This window comes from Spea bombifrons, chromosome 9 (genome assembly GCF_027358695.1).
Source record: "Spea bombifrons isolate aSpeBom1 chromosome 9, aSpeBom1.2.pri, whole genome shotgun sequence".
Lineage (NCBI taxonomy): Eukaryota > Metazoa > Chordata > Amphibia > Anura > Pelobatidae > Spea > Spea bombifrons.
The window spans coordinates 10,034,113-10,052,009 of NC_071095.1; the positions used below are offsets into that span (position 1 = coordinate 10,034,113).

At 45.4% G+C, this 17,897-nt stretch overlaps 2 protein-coding genes across 3 annotated transcripts; one reads left to right on the forward strand and one right to left on the reverse strand.

The window, feature by feature from the left end:
- The first annotated feature begins 369 nt into the window (after window positions 1–369).
- Window positions 370–7,593, forward strand: KLHL28 (kelch like family member 28). Its single transcript, XM_053474655.1, has 5 exons — window positions 370–477; window positions 2,301–3,199; window positions 5,260–5,703; window positions 6,194–6,402; window positions 7,088–7,593. Exons 2-5 carry the CDS (start codon window positions 2,301–2,303, stop codon window positions 7,249–7,251), a joined length of 1,716 nt encoding a protein of 571 aa, XP_053330630.1. The 5' UTR covers window positions 370–477; the 3' UTR covers window positions 7,252–7,593.
- Window positions 7,594–13,744: 6,151 nt separating this feature from the next.
- On the reverse strand, window positions 13,745–17,889 carry C9H14orf28 (chromosome 9 C14orf28 homolog). Of its 2 annotated transcripts, XM_053474816.1 has the most exons (5): window positions 17,740–17,889; window positions 16,049–16,573; window positions 15,203–15,292; window positions 14,907–15,041; window positions 13,745–14,588 (listed from the first exon to the last, which is right to left on the reverse strand). In XM_053474816.1, the coding sequence occupies exons 2-5, from the start codon at window positions 16,570–16,572 to the stop codon at window positions 14,399–14,401; spliced, it is 939 nt and encodes a 312-aa protein (XP_053330791.1). In that variant the 5' UTR covers window position 16,573; window positions 17,740–17,889; the 3' UTR covers window positions 13,745–14,398. The 2 variants fall into 2 exon arrangements, with proteins under 2 accessions (XP_053330791.1, XP_053330792.1); XM_053474817.1 differs by lacking the exon at window positions 14,907–15,041.
- Between the last annotated feature and the right edge of the window lie 8 nt (window positions 17,890–17,897).

Genomic DNA, 17,897 nt, shown 5'->3' on the forward strand with positions numbered 1-17,897 from the left:
TGCTGTGGGTATATTACTGTATACAGCGCTGGGGGTTATATTACTGTATACAGTGCTGGGGGGTTATTACTGTATACAGCTCTGGGGGTTATATTACTGTATACAGCGCTGGGGGTTGTGCTGAAGGGGAATAATATTTGCCCTCTCTTGGCTTTTGGGTACATGGTGTGGGGGTGAATTTACAATATTTAAATATTATTGCACCTCCTCCATGTCCTTGTTTAAGGCCTTTATTCAGCAGGTAGAAGATCTTTCAGGTTATAACCCACCTCGCTTATGATAAACGTTACAGAGTCTGCGCGGTCCACGACCGGAAGTGACTGAATCCTTCCACCTCCGACACCCCCTCCTGTTTGGTTACAGACCGGATGTGACGCCGCCTCCCCCGCTGTGTTTTGGTTTGCGACAGGAGAGGGAGGTTTGGCTGCTCTGGCATCGGTTCCGCTGTCTCCGAGTGACACAAGATCGGTGACTCAGGTCGGTACCGAGAAACTGATTTACGCGAGGAGGGGGTCGGCCTGGGGTTCTGCAGTGTCACGCCCCGGCCTGTCAGTGCCCGGCAACCCGACCGAGCCTGACAGTGACGGGGTGGGAATGCCTGACCTGTCAGTGATGGGAGGGAGAGTCCCCCGGGCCGTGTCTGGCCTGTCAGGTGTGTAAAGAGAGTACCGGCCTTAATGTCTGCTCTGTCAGGGATGGAGGAAGAGTCCCCAGGGCTGGAGGGGAGTCCTTGCTTCGGTCCGGCTTGTCAATAATCATTTTCTGGGGCTCATTATCTAGCCTGTCAGGGGCCCTCCAGGGTGTCCGGCCTGTCAGGGGACCTCCAGGGTGTCCGGCCTGTCAGGGGACCTCCAGGGTGTCCGGCCTGTCAGGGGACGAGGGGACGAGAGGAGAGTCCCTGGGGCTCCAGGGTGTCCGGCCTGTCAGGGGTAGGGAGACACTTTTGCTCTTTGTTGCCATGGTTTACAGCATAGAAGTTACCAGAACAAATGAAATCACCTCAGCATCAAACAAACATTTCCATCCATACAATACAGAGCGAAACGTACATTCAGAACGGTTACTGGTTTTAGACCAAATCAGAAAACCCCACAAATTCCCAGATAACTCCATATAAAGGGTCACAGTCTTGTTCCAATGGCCCTTTATCACTCCCATCACTCCTGGGTTCCAATGGCCCTTTATCACTGCCATCACTCCTGGGTTTCAATGGCCCTTTATCACTCCTGGGTTCCAATTGCCCTTTATCACTGCCATCACTCCTGGGTTTCAATGGCCCTTTATCACTCCTGGGTTCCAATGGCCCTTTATCACTCCCATCACTCCCGTGTTCCAATGGCCCTTTATCACTCCCATCACTCCTGGGTTTCAATGGCCCTTTATCACTCCTGGGTTCCAATTGCCCTTTATCACTGCCATCACTCCTGGGTTTCAATGGCCCTTTATCACTCCTGGGTTCCAATGGCCCTTTATCACTCCCATCACTCCCGTGTTCCAATGGCCCTTTATCACTCCCATCACTCCTGGGTTCCAATGGCCCTTTATCACTCCCGTCACTCCTGTGTTCCAATGGCACGCTGTGTTCACTAGTTTAAGTTCAAAAAAGTCTACTTGATGGTTAGAAACCCGTTTGCAATTATGTTACAGCCGTAAATTTCCTTGTTTTCCATGAAAATAGCTGACCCCAAACGTTTGTGAGTGGTGTTTCTACCCCAAATTAAGGGTCCTGTGCCTGATGGGTCACCAGTTAGATGCTACGAGAAATCACTGCAGGGTCCCCCCCAGTGTTAAGACCCCTGCCTGCCAACCCTGTATAAAGTTGAACGTGTCGCTTGTAAACAGATATCACGTGCCCTCTGGGGCTTAATCCGTTCCTGGCAGCGAGACGGCACAAACTTCAATGTCACTTTCACGCCTCTCCTAGAACACGTCACGTCATTGCTCTTCAGGATTTCAAGTTGTTTTCTTAAGGTTTAAGGACAACCGCGGACGGCGCGCCTCGCAAAAGTGTAGCTGCTAAGTTATGAGACGCGCCCTATAAATTATACATCGCGAAAAAGAGGTGCCGCGGTGTAAATGAGGTTTCAAAATAAACCTAGGAGGTGCCAAGGAACGTTTAACTCTACTTATCGGAACCGTCGTCTGAGAGTCCTGCCGCTCCCGCAGAGGCTTTGGCGTTTTGTGGGCGTCCGGTTCATTAACTGTAAGCGAGCCTCGTCGGTCATTTAGCTTATTTGTTGTAGGAGAGGTTCGGTAATCTACGGCTTGGCCTATGATTGTTCTTTCCTCTTTGTTTCTAGATGGACCAGTCCTCTCAGTCGTACACACTTGCCAACTTGACTCATCTGCACTCGGAACAGCTTCTACAGGGCTTGAACCTCCTCCGTCAGCACCAGGAACTCTGCGATATCGTCCTGCAAGTCGGCGATGTCAAGATCCATGCCCACAAAGTGGTGCTGGCGAGCGTCAGCCCTTACTTCAAAGCCATGTTTACCGGAAACCTTTCCGAGAAAGAGAACTCGCAAGTGGAGTTTCAGTGCGTCGACGAGGCTGCCCTGCAGGCCATCATCGAGTATGCCTACACGGGGACGGTCTTCATATCCCAAGAGACGGTGGAGTCTCTCCTTCCAGCGGCGAACCTCTTCCAGATCAAACTAGTGCTGAAGGAATGCTGCGCGTTCCTGGAGAACCAACTGGACGTGGGCAACTGTATTGGCATATCGCGCTTCGCGGAGACGTACGGCTGTCACGAACTCTACCTAGCTGCCAACAAGTTCATTTGTCAAAACTTTGAGGACGTTTGCCAGACGGAGGAATTTTTCGAGCTCTCGAACAGCGAGCTGCATGAGATCGTCTCGAACGACTGTTTGAATGTTGTGAACGAGGAGTCTGTCTTTTATGCACTAGAGTCTTGGATCAAGTACGACGTGCAGGAGAGGCAGAAGTACCTGTCTCAGCTGCTGCACTGCGTCCGGCTGCCTCTGCTGAGCGTCAAGTTTCTTACTAGGTTGTATGAAGCAAATCACCTTATACGCGATGACCACACATGTAAACATTTGCTGAACGAAGCTCTGAAATACCATTTTATGCCTGAACACAGACTCTCCCATCAGACGGTGCTAAAGACTCAGGCTCGCTGTGCCCCCAAGGTGCTTTGTGCCGTCGGAGGAAAAGCCGGACTGTTTGCTTGTCTTGACACGTGAGTTTGTGATGGGGTTTATTCACTAAATGCTGCGTCTGAAACCTTTCAAGTCCCTGACTTTAAAATGCATTGTGAAGCTCAGCCACGGCGAGTTGAGTATTCTTTGCTTTAAGCAACCAATCTGTGGCAAGAAAGTGATCCCTTTTCAAATCATTGGAAGCACTTTCCACACATGCCCAGGGATTCAAGCAGATTCCTGCCCAGGGATTCAAGCAGATTCCTGCCCAGGGATTCAAGCAGATTCCTGCCCAGGGATTCAAGCAGATTCCTGCCCAGGGATCCAAGCAGATCCCTGCCCAGGGATCCAAGCAGATCCCTGCCCAGGGATCCAAGCAGATCCCTGCCCAGGGATCCAAGCAGATCCCTGCCCAGGGATCCAAGCAGATCCCTGCCCAGGGATCCAAGCAGATCCCTGCCCAGGGATCCAAGCAGATCCCTGCCCAGGGATCCAAGCAGACATCTCCTGCAAGGCATTTATCTTGAGGGGTGGGGGAAGGGGCAAAGGTATATTGATGGATTCTGCAGAATCTCCTATGCATGTATTATAATGAAGGGATCACGCAGCTATCATTTGGGTCACGGTACATACCGTATTTGCTCGATTATAAGACGAGGTTTTTTCCAGAGCAAATGCTCTGAAAAATACCCCTCGTCTTATAATCGGGGTCGTCTTCTAATCAGACCCCAAAAAAATGCTGGCGCCATGCTGCTTACCGGTCGCGAGCAGCGTCTCTTCTGTTAGAAGCAGGGCAGGAAGCTTGCAGCGTCCTCACAGAACTCTATCTCCCCCCTCCCTCCTCTGAGGACGGGGCCAGAGAAGTTGCTACAGCCGGTCCCCTGCAGAAGTCTGCGAGTGGGAGATCTGCAGTTCAGGTGAGGGGGTGGGGGAGGGTTTTTGAGTATGTGTGAAGTGTGTGTGATTAAGGGAATGAATGAGTATTTAAATGTTTGTGAATGAGTGTGAGTGTGTGTGTGATAGCATGGATGTGTAAGGGGGGTGGGGGTTGTAGCATGGCATATGGAGGCTGTAATCCCACTGCTATCATCCCCAGGTTCCAGCATGTACTGGCTGCCTTGGCTTGATAGGAGTGTGATTGCTGTTAGCAGTTTGATATATATATATATATCAAACTGCTAACAGCAATCACACTCCTATCAAGCCAAGGCAGCCAGTACATGCTGGGTTAAAAGGCATATCATGGGGCTGAGTGGCATATAGGGGGTTAAAATGCATTTCTGGACCTCCAGAAATGCATTTTAACCCCCTATATGCCTATATACCTCCAGAAATGCTTTATACCCCCCTATATGCCACTCAGCCCCATGATATGCCTTTTAACCCCCTATATGCCAGAGTGGCATACAGGGGTATAAGGCATATCATGGGGCAGAGTGGCAAATAGGGGGGTATAAAGCATTTCTGGGGGCAGAGTGGCATAACTGGGGGGGGCAGGTTGGCAAATAAAAGGAAATTTAAAAAATATATTTTTCTCAATCATAGCTTTTATTAAACATGAAAATAATTTACATTAATTAATATTTACTGGTAAAACTTTTTCCCTATAGGGTAGTCTTATATTCAGGCTTTTTGTTTTTTTCCTAAATTAATATTTTGATTTTGGGGGGTCGTCTTATAATCGGGGTCGTCTTATAATCGAGCAAATACGGTATAATGGCTGGAGTGTCCCTTTAAGGATGAAGCCATGAAGGAATAAGTCCCGTATGACTTAAATGATACAGGTTTGTCCAAATGTCCGGCAGATAAAGTACAAATACATTAATTAAAAAGAAATCCCTTAAAAATTGTGGTATAGTTGAATGCTGGGTTCTGTGATATCACCGGGGCTAGAAGGTGACCAAAAAACCATCGATTGAACATATGTCAGTCCTCAAGTGAACAGCAAGTACAGTCCTTGTGTCTTTAGAGCAATACTAACTTCATTATTCATTTTGGATGTTCTATTCAGCTCGTATTAAATAAGTGTGATGAGCGCCAGAATGATTCCACTGTAATGAAATGCAAGGCACTTTGTGACACGGTCTTGTTTTGCTTTCAGAATGGAGATGTATTTTCCTCAGGATGATTCATGGATCGGGCTGGCCCCACTCGGCTCCCCTCGTTACGAGTTTGGATTATGCACCCTGGACCAGAAGCTTTACGTAGTCGGGGGGATCGCAACTCACATGCGCCAGGGCATCAATTACAGGAAGCATGAGAGCTCTGTGGAGTGCTGGGACCCTGTCACAAACAAGTGGACGTCTGTGGAGCGAATGAATGAGTCTCGGAGCACTCTGGGGGCGGTAGTCTTAGCGGGGGAAATGTATGCCTTAGGTGGGTACGACGGGCAGTCGTGTTTACAGTCGGTGGAGAAATACATCCCAAAGGCCAAGGAATGGCAGCTCGTGGCACCGATGAACCAAACAAGGAGTTGCTTCGCTGGTGCCGTGTTGGATGGGATGATTTATGCCATTGGCGGTTACGGCCCCGCTCATATGAACAGGTATGTTCTGTTTCATGAATATGTGAAACGTCGTCCTCCGGAGCGTTCTTTTGTCATGTTGGTTCACTTGGCGGTAATCGGCTAGGGATCTAATTAACCGCCAGCAGATACTATAAATGCTGTGTTGTTAAGGAGTTTCTCTGTGCTGAGACCTGTAGTGTATTGCGTTGGAGGGTATCTGTAGTGCAGATCGGAACACATGTTGGTGAATTCAGAGGCCAGGTTGAGTTTTTAATCGATAGATCAATATTAATCATTATAATCAAACAAAAACGGGACTGGGACTGATATTTTAGGTGCCATGGCTTTATATTATTTTTTTAAACTGCATCTCTAATGCAAAGAGAGAATGATCATATAATTAAAGAGTTATTTCCATTTGATAGTATGCGGTAATGGACACTCCTAAACAACGCCTTTTAAATGGCCGTCTTAAAACAATTGCCTTTTAATAATTCGATTTAACGGCCGTTTCTTTTTTTTCGTGTAGCGTGGAGCGCTACGATCCTAGTAAAGATTCCTGGGAGATGGTGGCGTCGATGGCCGACATACGAATTCATTTTGGCGTCAGCGTTATGCTGGGCTTTATTTACGTAGTAGGTGGCCACAATGGCGTGTCCCACCTCTCGAGTATCGAGAGGTACGATCCCCATCAAAACCAGTGGACTGTTTGCCGACCGATGAAGGAGCCTAGAACAGGTAATAAATCAAAATAATCTGATTAACGGCCACTAACCGCTTGCCTGTAACAAGACAATCCGACAGAAGAATAAATAAATATGATCCTTTTCCCAATTTGCTCCTTTTTTTTTTTTTCTCTTCTTAGTCTATATGCCTGCCTCGTGTATAATGTATACTTTTAGGGTAAAGTACTTGGTTCTTTTAACATGCGCTTTGACTCTGGTGTTAAGCAAACAGTATAGAGAGCATTCTGATGAATTAATTTGGATTAACGATGTTCTTTAAAGTGCGTACAAAGGCTGGATTGTACCTTATTTAAGTTTAATTTCCTCTGTGTCTCCTGCCTTAAATGTTGCCAACCAGATCTCCCTATCGAACCCTAAACCTTTTATGAAGATCACAGATTATCATTTTCCAGGGATAAATCCACTTATTTTTGAATATTTGGGGTGTTCCATTCGCCAGCATTTTGATACACCCTCCTTGAGATATGAAAATATAAGAGATATTGCTATTAATAAAATGCTTATTATAATATTGAACAAAAAAGTAAACAGTCATATGTAATACTGCTTAAAGCAACAGCTATAAAGCTCTTATAAAGTTATAAATCTCTTAAAAGCCTATTGAAAGGAAGCCCATGGCTTGTGATGTCACTTGTATTGTTTTGTGTGTTTTATTTTGCCTTTACCATCTCGTTTAGGTGTCGGCGCTGCGGTTATCGATAACTACCTCTATGTGGTTGGAGGACATTCTGGGTCTTCGTATCTGAATACCGTGCAGAAGTATGACCCCATCTCAGACAACTGGCTGGATTTAGCTGGAATGGCGTATTCTCGTTGTAATTTTGGTTTAACCGCCATCTGATGAGAAAAAAAAAAAGAGAGAAAAAAAAAACATGAACACAAGCACAGTGTAATTATAATATATCTCTGCATGAGAGGATGTTCAAGGTTTTGTGAGCCAGAAGCTGCACCGGGAAGGCATGGAGATGAATGGAAGATCGCTTATGTTAAGATCAGACTGGTCACTCATACTCAATGGGCGCTAAACCAGGTTTGACCGCGTAATCCCAATGTTCCTGCAGTACGGAAAAAAAAACAAAAAACAAGAGAGAGAGATGAAATTAGAAGTTGTGAGGATTCCTTTTACATCATCAAACCCTAAAATGAGGTTTTTAGAATGGGGAAACATGATTAAACGTTAAAAGAGAGATGAAAATACGAATGAAGACATTGGGGAAAGCTATTTATTGCTTGCTGTGTTAGACCCTTTTAGAGCTTGGGGGGGCAGTCCCCTGGTGGTCTCTTTGTAAAAGGTCATGTAAGTGAGGCGGTCGTTGGAATTTCTTGGCGAGCGGCGTTGAGTTTTGAGAATGTCTTCGCTATGATGGACCTGTAGTCAAGAATTCTGATTGAGGAAACGAAAGTTGTGCGGACCCGTCGGGTCAAGGATAGCCAAAGCTATGTCTATGTGAGAAGAGAAGGATTGAATGGAAACGCGCTTGAGGGATGGTCAACGAAGGAAACTCTTTTGAAGTCATCGGCGTCCGCGCTGAGGGATAACCAGAGGTCCAAGAATGAAGAGTGGTTCCCCGTTAAGAGCTGCCGTTCCGTGGTGGGAGTGATAATGGTCTTTCCTTTGAAATTTGTGTTTTCATTTTTATACATTGCTATTCTTTTGGATACTTCACCTAAAATTCGAAGAGACGCCCGCTAGTAACGTGTGTTCATTAAGCGTGTTGGTCATATTCAGACCCTTCTTCCAAGTGGTTCAGTGTTTACTATGTCTGTCTCCACCAGGTAGCCCGCCGTGGTGGGTAAACTTTCAGATAGCTTGTACTGGAAACATATAGAGGTTCAAAGGGTGGGGGCGGGGGGGGATTACAGGTGAGTGCAGGAGAGCTGAAGTTTCAATCCAATGATGTCACTATGCGATATGAAGGTCCGACTCCACTCAGCCTATCCAAGAGATTCTTGCTTGGCCCGATACTTTGTAGTTCAAGGGACACGCCAGCCATGATATGCACTTAAATGCTTATGATAGCTGGGAGGTCCCTTTAAATTTTCATGCTGTCCCCTTACAATTGCATGGGGGGGGGGTTGTGTATTTGCACCTTTGCTCGCTCTTCGGCTATTTTCCGTGTAGATGTTTCTGCACAAATCTCCATGGACTTGATGTTCTCCCCTCCAGTCAGCACCAGCACTGGCTTTGTGCATGCTGCGGGCCAAGTTCTGTTAAGACCCCCCCACCCCTGCGCATGTGCATTGTTCTTCAGTAAGATTTCTGTGGTTATCATGCTGATTGAACAATGCATTATACAGGGCCAGCTTTTCGTGCTGGTGAAACTCGCCATAATGCGTGATGAAGTCATTGAGTTGAAACATCAATGCTGTAGCAAAAGCCCCTGTAAGCTCTCTTTAGTAGACAAAGCCCATCCTGATTTTAAGTATATATATATATATATATATATATATATATATAATATATACATTTTTATATAGTGCAATCATATTCCCTAGCGCTGTATCATCCATTTATTAATCTGCTGATGACCTGGAAGTCTCTAAGGCCTCGCTCACACTGTTCCTCCCCGATGGCCCTTCTGTTTTTTTTTCTTCCTTTGTAATGTCTGCTAAATGTCGTTTTTAAGAAGACCGACTAGAAAACAAACCATTTTTATAGCATTTTAAAGAAGGGTTTATTTATTTTTCCGGATCCAATGCTGTTTGTTTCGGAACATCTGCAGATCATATGTTCAAGCAACGGTTCTACGATATGGTTCTAAATGTGGAGTAATCGCCATGGGAACGAAGGCCAAGACCACGTGAGCCGCGAGGGTCCGGATTTTAGCGGATCTCTCCTCTTTCATCCCAGTTCTGCGTGAAGAAGGCTTTATATTCCCAGGCCGCCGAATAAGTCCTACTCGAGCTCTCTACCATTCAGCGTAATCCTTTTTAATATTCCCCTAATTACAGAAAGAATCACTTTAAGATGCGGTCCTCATCGGTACCGGTGGATTTCTCATTGGGCCAAACTGGTTTCTGAGTCGGGACCAGTTTTTTTTTTTTTTTTAAATAAGAATATGGAATTCCGGGGCCCCCCGCTTGAGTTTGAGTGATCAGAAGATGATTGAATGTATAGCGATAACGGACATTCCTTTGTACAGAAAAAGAATGGAAAATCAGTGCTTCTCAATTTTTTTACGTAATTTAAAGGGCTGCTTTCTTTTTTTTTTCCTCCAGAAACTCAAGGTTCGCGAATAGTAACCGCCATAGTTTATCGCCTGTAGTTTTAAACATTTAGGGCTGAGGATGCAAAATAATTCTACGTTTAACATGAGAAAGATACGCGGATGGATCTGTGTCCATGATGAGACTGGCTAAATGTTGGACCGCGCTTAAGCATTCCCGAGCGGATGTATAGATCAACTGGAAAAAAGAAACACATCGTATTTACTGCTCCTTACCCTCCGGCATAACGATAGGGATCTTGAAGGGAAGAAAACAAACAAACACAGCTTTTGATCTGTACATATGCTTGTTGTGATCTGTACATTTGCTTGCGTTACTTTTTTGTCTTAATTTGTGTCAGTCCCTCCTTATCTTGCAAGCTGGCTACTGGCATGGCTGGAAAGGTACCAGTTTTGTATCCTTAGGCTACGTTTGCTACATTAGGGGGGGGGGCATCTCACGTGTTCGGTTTCCATGGGAAGTACTATTGAAATTCACTTTTTCAAGTACCGTATTTGCTTGATTATAAGACGACCCCCCCCCCCCAAACATTGGGTCTTATTGAAAGAAAAAAAGCTTGAATATAAGATGGGGAAAAAAGATGTATGTACGGTAGTGTGGGGGTAGGACTGGGGGTAGTGATGTGTGTGTGGGGGGGGGTAATTGAATCCATATATCGTGTGTCCGGGGCTGTAGTAGGCGGCGGGGCGGAAATGCTATATGGGAGGATCGAGGATCTGAGGTCTGAATAAAAGATGACCTTTAATTATAAGATGACCTTTAATTATAAGATGAGGGTTTTTTTTTTTTCAGACCCCCCCCCAGAAAAAAAAGTCTTGTAATCAAGCAAATACGGTAACTAATTCAACAGAACTTGACCTTAAGGGACTTTTAAACAATTGTTGCAGCGACCCGAGTGATTTATGATCGCTTTTACATTGTAGATATAAAGCAAATCAAGACGTTCTCTGGTCCACATCTACTTACCGGTCATCCTCAGCCCTTCAAAGTTTATTTCTTGGGTCATTTTCTTATTAAAATACCCATTTCCGTCGTGTCATCATATAAAAAGGTGCTATATGTAGGGCCGCGGACGGCTGTTGCCACGTTACGTATGTAGAGATCATTATGCGTTGTTTTCTGTGCCTACCGTATACTTAAGTAATAAGATTTTCGTTACGTCGTATCTTCTAGGAATAGAAAACGGTTATTTTATTTAAGGCACCTTCATTTTAATCAAATGTAGCACGTGTCCACGCAAGGCCCTTTGGGCCGTTAGAGACGTTTTTGCCGAATTAACAGGAGATTAGCGCTGCAACTCTCAAGATTCTCAGCCACATGATCCCGGCCATTAAACCTCGTTTTTTTTTTTTTGTTTTTTTTTGCTCTATACACGGATGTATACTATCTACATACAATACTCCGCGCTGCTGGACTCTCTTATCAGCTTTGGCTGTTTTGTGCTTTAATAGCAGCTTGGATATTTCTGTAACAGTTTTTTTTTTTTTTGTTTGTTTTTTTTGTGCACTTGCCCCTAAATTAACTTTTTCGTATTATTTCCGAGCCCTGTGCCAACGTAAACAAAATGCTCGTCCAGACTTCTATATGTTTTGGTAAAGAAATTGCCTTTGGATTGCTTTTTTGCCGAACACCCTGTACTGAAGTACTAGAAGCTGTTGAGTATGATGATGCGTGTGTGTATGTATATGTGTGTATGTATATATATATGTGTGTGTGTATATATATATATATGTATACACACATAAGACTGTATAGTCCTTGCCTTCTTGTTTTGCTTATAATAACCCATTTAACTACCTTGCTTTTCAAAGGCAAAGGACACCTTTTTATTTTTTCTCCTCGTTATTTAATTGACCAGATCCGGGCTGATTTATCAACGCTGGGGGTCGATTAGCAGAGATGGAGAAACCTCCCAGGGCTGGATGGAGGGGACGAGGCAGCCACTGGCACTTTAAGGCAGGTGGCCGCCTGATGATGTCCGGCAGCTGCATGCGCAGCGTGCGGCTAGGCTTATGGGTCACCATACGGGGTGCCGATGGCCAGCAGCCTCTTGTCCTTTCACCTTCCATCACCCTTCTTATGATGTCATATTAATGAAAGATGAGTGTGGGGAGGGGCATCTTCCCAGCCTTCTCTGCTGCTTTTGGTGTGACATTAGTCATCTAAAGCTCATTACAGCATAAGAACGCCAGAGCGGAGAGATTGATGGTTTTGGTCCTAAAGCAATAATTGTATAGAGTGTGACGCTATAGCTTTATTTCATTTATCTGGGCGGGAGGGCGGCTAAAGCGCATACACGTCACTAGGACGCTTGGCGCTGTAAGCCGACACGTTCATGTGCGTCAGAAATGATCGATATCACGGCTCTTCGGGAATTTGGAGAGCCGGCAGGGTTGGGCAAACCACGGAAACCCTGTGAGATTTCAGGGGACTGTTCTTAGGCGACGATCTCTTGAGCGCGACATCCGCAGATCAGATCCAATGCTTCCTGAAACCGTTGCGCGCTAGCTGGGGTATTTAATGTGCGTTATCTCCTCTGTGCGATAAGGCTTCTGGGGCAGCCTTTCCGCACAGGGTCAGACCATAAAGAACATCAGAAGTACTATCGACTGCTTTTTAAAAAAAAATTGTGTTTAAATAAGAAAATAGAATTTTGGGTTCCCTAGCAAAACATGGGCATTGTGTATTTTTTTACCATATAGATATATCTAAGCTTTTAGTGAGACACTGATAAAATAACCGTGCATGCTCACAGGGACCCGTTACACCTGACGGGTGTCCGTGTAAATGAATGAGATAGCGAGACGAATGAAGGTTCGCGATGTGAAGGAATGTGTTCAGGCTCCTCCCACTCGCCAGGAAGATAACGCGTCAGAGGTTTTTTTTTTTGTAAGAACAATGGAATTTAACAGATAATGGCGAGAAATAAACATAGCTTTATAATTTCTTCTATTCCCACTATGTTGATGGATGATTTGGGGATCGGCGCCGGCTAGCCTACGTTTCCCATAATGGAGAACCAGGTGTGATATGGGGGTTCGCTTCTGGAACGCGTTGCCGGGCCTCTTGTGCACCGCCGCATTTTAGATTTTACTTAAATATTCCTTATCGACTATTTTCGGGGGTTGGGGGAGAGATACTCGCTTACATGTGCCGGTCCGTCGCTCGTCGTGGCGTCTTTACATTAAATAAAAGGTCCTACTCATTTCTCTTGTACACAATGCAAAAAGTTCCAAGTTTGCCTTAAATTCCTGGTGATATTTTAATTCACGTCACAGAACTGGATATATATATATATATATATAATATGTTTGCCTTATGCGCTGTTCTATACCTTAACTCCAAGGTGTATAGGTTTTTATTTTTAACCTTTTGAGTACCCGGGAAGGCCAAGTTGTCCGTAGCTTCTTGCTTTCCCGGCGTTCAAACCGGTTGCCCACGTAGAGCGCTTTTAGACTCTAATAACTGGGTTGGCTCTAAATTGCAAGCAGACATCTATGTGCGTACGGTGCGGTGTATTCCTTTTTCTAAGAGAAAAGGGGTTCTTTATCCTTTTGTTTACACGTAGTGGAATTTGCGTTGACCCATCGAGTGCCAGCGAGGTGTGAAACACATTGTTTACCCGGCACGTAAATGGTTAGCTATTTTTCTTTTGTCTTATGTGCTATCGTAAGTCTATGTAATGGATTTTGGTGCAAAAAAATATCATTTAATGTGACGTGTTTACTAAATAAATAGTGCATTCTAAGTTTCAATTGTTCTTTTTTATGTGTCTTGTATCATATAGACTGCATATCCACCTGACGACAGGTGTGTAATATATATATATATAATATATACACACACTAGTGTATATACCTGCTTTTAAAATGTTGTTGTGCATTTTTTTTTCTCTTCTGTTTCTCTCTATTCTTCTCTCCTTTTTTCTATCCCTCTTCTCTCTCCCTCATTTGCTTTGTCCCTCTCCTGTTCTTCTTTCACTGCCTCCTTCTCCACTTTTTTCTTTCCCTTCTCCCTTCCCTTTCTCTCTCCCCACTCCTTCATAGTTTTTGCTTTTCACTTCTCCACTTTTTTTTTTCTATCTCTCAACCTTTTTTTTCTCTCTCTGTTTTCTTTCACTCCTATTTCTTCCGTTCTTTGACAGCCTGGTCTCCAATTCACTGGCAGAGATTTAGCACCTGACTCTATTTCCATTAAATCAGGACACATTCATATACTTTAAGGTGTTCTTACAATATTTATTTTTTGTTGTAAATTCCCTTTACAAAAATAGACGTTTTCATTTTGTATTATTACTATTATTATTATTGGGTATGTCTGAAACCTACAAAAAATGATTGTTATAGTCACCCAGTGCTGCCGGCCAGACTTTCCTCCGGAGGTAACATCTGCAGGACTTACTTCCGAACCCCATATAAACATGATTTAAAACCGTGCTGGAAAAAATGACAGCGTAGAGTAAAGTTTTCACAGACAAGACTTCTGGGCGTATCAAGGAAGCCTTGTTTATCCGGTAAAATATGTGAATAAAAAAAATAGAAATAAGTAGAGATTTTTATAAAGTATTGCATAGAATTTTTTTTGACCCGCTGTATTTTTCCCCCCATTATTAATTCCCTCCCAAATTCACCCTATAGGAACTAGTGTAGTCCAAACTGTATTCTTGGATGCCAAGTGATCATGTGCAATGAACCCTTTCGGTACCAGGGCTGTGGCTATCCCCCCCCCCCTTCTCGCTCCGCACCTTTATTCCCCCTCCACTAATGTTCTTTCTCTGCTACGCGTACGTATACTAACGAAGAAAGCAGAAGCAACTCCGGCGGTTTGTTTAACAAGGTCAGGTTGACGCTCCTGAGGCCGTCGTAGTGCATCCAGTACCCGTCGATCTGGAAGGCTGCCGAGTAGTGATGTTCCTCCTTGTTGAAGAGCGTGGCGCCTTCTAGAAAGTATCTATAAAAAAAAAAAGGTAAGAGGGCAAATGATATGCAAATTGAAGTATCATGAAAGAGTGTCATGGACAGCAAAAGCCTTGTTTTGTGTTCCTAGCCATGGCTGCTAGATAAAACAAGCACTTATCTTACTTTTTAAGACCCATGAGATGCTCGCCAAGCCTAAGCCACATCGGATAAAAAGCTCAGCAGCGTGAGAGTTGAAGTTTTTTGCAGTAGCGGGAGAGCTACATCTCCAACACCTGGATCGCTACGTTCAGATGTAGACACCCGACTGCACCCTCGGGACGTAGTTCATGTACCTGCTGAACATACTTACTTGTGGTCCACCAAATCCAAGCAATAGGGAACATAAGCCAGTTCTTCTGACTTCCACTGTTCCATGTTTAATATAACAAAAGGAGGTGCTCCATGGCAGAATATTCGAGCAGAAAACTCTCTCAAGCAGCCACACCTATAGGGGATGTGGGATAAGTCAGGTGGTTGGCAGACACCTAGCACCCACAGCAGGTACACCCTCCTCTTGGACAGAGCCAGGCAATGTATAGCCTCCTGGCAGCTGGCCAACAGCTGTAGGGTCAAACACCTCCCGTCCCTCGGTCGAGTGTCACTCACCCGGATTCTTCGCACATTTCCATCTTGGAGCAGAAGAGCTCGTCGACCGCGATCTGAATAAGGTCCCCGTGGGGAATATCGTGAGGAGGACTGAAACGACACAAGGGTAAAGAATCAAAGCCACAAAAGTTTAGTTTTTATTTTAGGTTAACAGCCCTCTTCTAAAAAGGTTACATTCATCAGGTTTAATTACCCATTTCTAAAAAGGCCAGAGCCATGGGGTCAGCCTCCCTCCCGTTCCTACAGTGTGTGCCCGGAGCCTCTGGCCCTTTGCAGAGGTGCTCCGGGAGGCATGGTTCACGGAGCAGGGGACGAAGAAAGAATAGAGAAGAAAGAAGAAGAGGCAAGAGAAGAAGCAGAGCTGCGGGAAAGGAGACAGGGACACGGGAGCAGTCAGTAGAGAAGGTAGAAAGACATTGTGAGAGAGAGAGAGCGAATGGAAGTGCGAGGGAACATGAATGAGAGTGTAAGAGAGTGAATGAGGGTGAGTAACGAATTACATTTCTAAATGGAAAGGGCTGGAAGCAAAACTTGAAAACGAATGGATGAAAGACTAAAGTAAAAGTGACGCTTTTGGTCCACCTGCACAAATCTATTAAACATATTAAAAACATTCAAACACCAGTAACTATATAACTAATCCCGAGTTACTGACCTGCGAATGTAACAATTCTACTTCATCAAAAGAACTGATAAACACATTTTTAACAAATACTTTTTTTGTGTGGTTTTTGGTCTACATGAGGAACCAGCCAAGATCAGAATTCTAGAATACGTCTTTGCTAAAAAGGGCAGCTTTACTAGAAAAAAAGTGGTCGTGGCGACCCATCGGAATTGTTCTCTTACTTGATGAGGATGGTTTGCATCTGGCTCTCCCGAAGGCGCGCCGGACACCTCGAGTTGGAGCAGTAGCTCTCTTGAATCGTAGCCATAAGATGTTCCAGGTTCCTGGTAAAGTTCTCGTGCTCGTTCCCGAACAAGTCGATTTCTAAGGACGCTTTGTGAACGCCGGATTTGTACTGGCGCTTCTCCATCTTGTCCCATATCCAGAGCAGCTTCACCGACGTAAAGCTGCAGGAGTCCATGAGGTGAAGAAAGCAGTCGACGAAGTCGCGGCCAAGGTAGAGGGAGAGCTCCCTGGGGAAGGTGTCGTTATCGCGCAGGATCACGTACAGGAGCATCAAAAACCCGTCGATGGTGCAGGTGTTCTTCAGCGTTATCTCGACGTAAAGAGGTGTGCAGGACACGGCCTTGCGCCCAGCCTTGATGGTGAAAACCCCACCCCATGGCAGCACGGGTCTCCAGAACGAACGCTCGTGGTCGGAATTGTTTTTAATCGATGCTTTGATTTCGTCAAACAACGTCTTCATCCTAGGAGAAAAATATTAATCGTAAGACGTGAGATACTCTGATGCTGGCGTGCGGTCCGTTGGCATGGCGATGGGGGGAGTTGTTGATTAGGCCGCTGGTTGTACCCATTGGCACTCGAGTCTACTGGTTCTTCAATCTGGTCTAAGAAGAATGGCCTTGGTAGAGCTGTAGAGCTGTTAGGCTTCTGGCTTTAAGGGGCAGATTAATGCCCCATACGTTGCCTTCACGGATTTTGGCAAATTCAGTTTAAGGCTACGCTGATTTTTAGATTATGTCTGAGAGGTAAGATCTTCTAAATTCCCATAGAATGCAATTCCCATCACCCTCTGCAGTCTATGTTTCTACAGCTATAATGGCCTGTGGGGTCAGCAAAGATTCTATCCACATGCATGAGTGCTGCTGCTGGCTGCGTGTTCTATTGCTGCATGTATGTACTGGGCTTTTTGCGTGTCTGATGCATGTATATACTGGGCGTCTTGCATGTCTGATGCTGCATGTATGTACTGGGCGTCTTGCGTGTCTGATGCTGCATGTATGTACTGGGCTTCTTGCGCGTCTGATGCTGCGTGTATGTACTGGGCGTCTTGCGTGTCTGATGTGGTATACCTATAAGGTAGTATGTCGCTTGAATTTATGGTGGTCTATGACTGTTGCATTTTTGATGAGGCAAACATATATGGTGGTGCATGCTGCTTGCATGTCTGATGGCTCATGCATATACGGTGGTGCATGTGTGATGGCTCATGCATTTACGGTGGCGCATGTCTGATGGCTCATGCATTTACGGTGGTGCATGTCTGATGGCTCATGCATTTACGGTGGCGCATGTCTGATGGCTCATGCATTTACGGTGGCGCATGTCTGATGGCTCATGCATATACGGTGGCGCATGTCTGATGGCTCATGCATATATGGTGGCGCATGTGTGATGGCTCATGCATTTAAGGTGGTGCATGTCTGGTGGCTCATGCATTTAAGGTGGTGCATGTCTGGTGGCTCATGCATATATGGTGGTGCATGTCTGATGGCTCATGCATATACGGTGGCGCATGCTTTTTGCTTGTTATTGTGAGTTGTTATGACAGGAAAGTGGGAGGAGTTCCAGGTCCAAACAGCCCCCTTGGCCCCGGGCTCCTGCGGCTCTCGTCGTTTTCCGTATGACTTACCCGTTGCCGACCGAGTGTCTCAGTAGCACAGAATGCGCGAACGGCCCCGCGGGGCGTTCTCACCGGACACCGACATGCAGCCCGAACCCGTGCAGACCGCCGGCCTCCGCCCAGCGTGGCATAAACACTGCACACGTCAGTCCGCCTTGCGTGCGTTC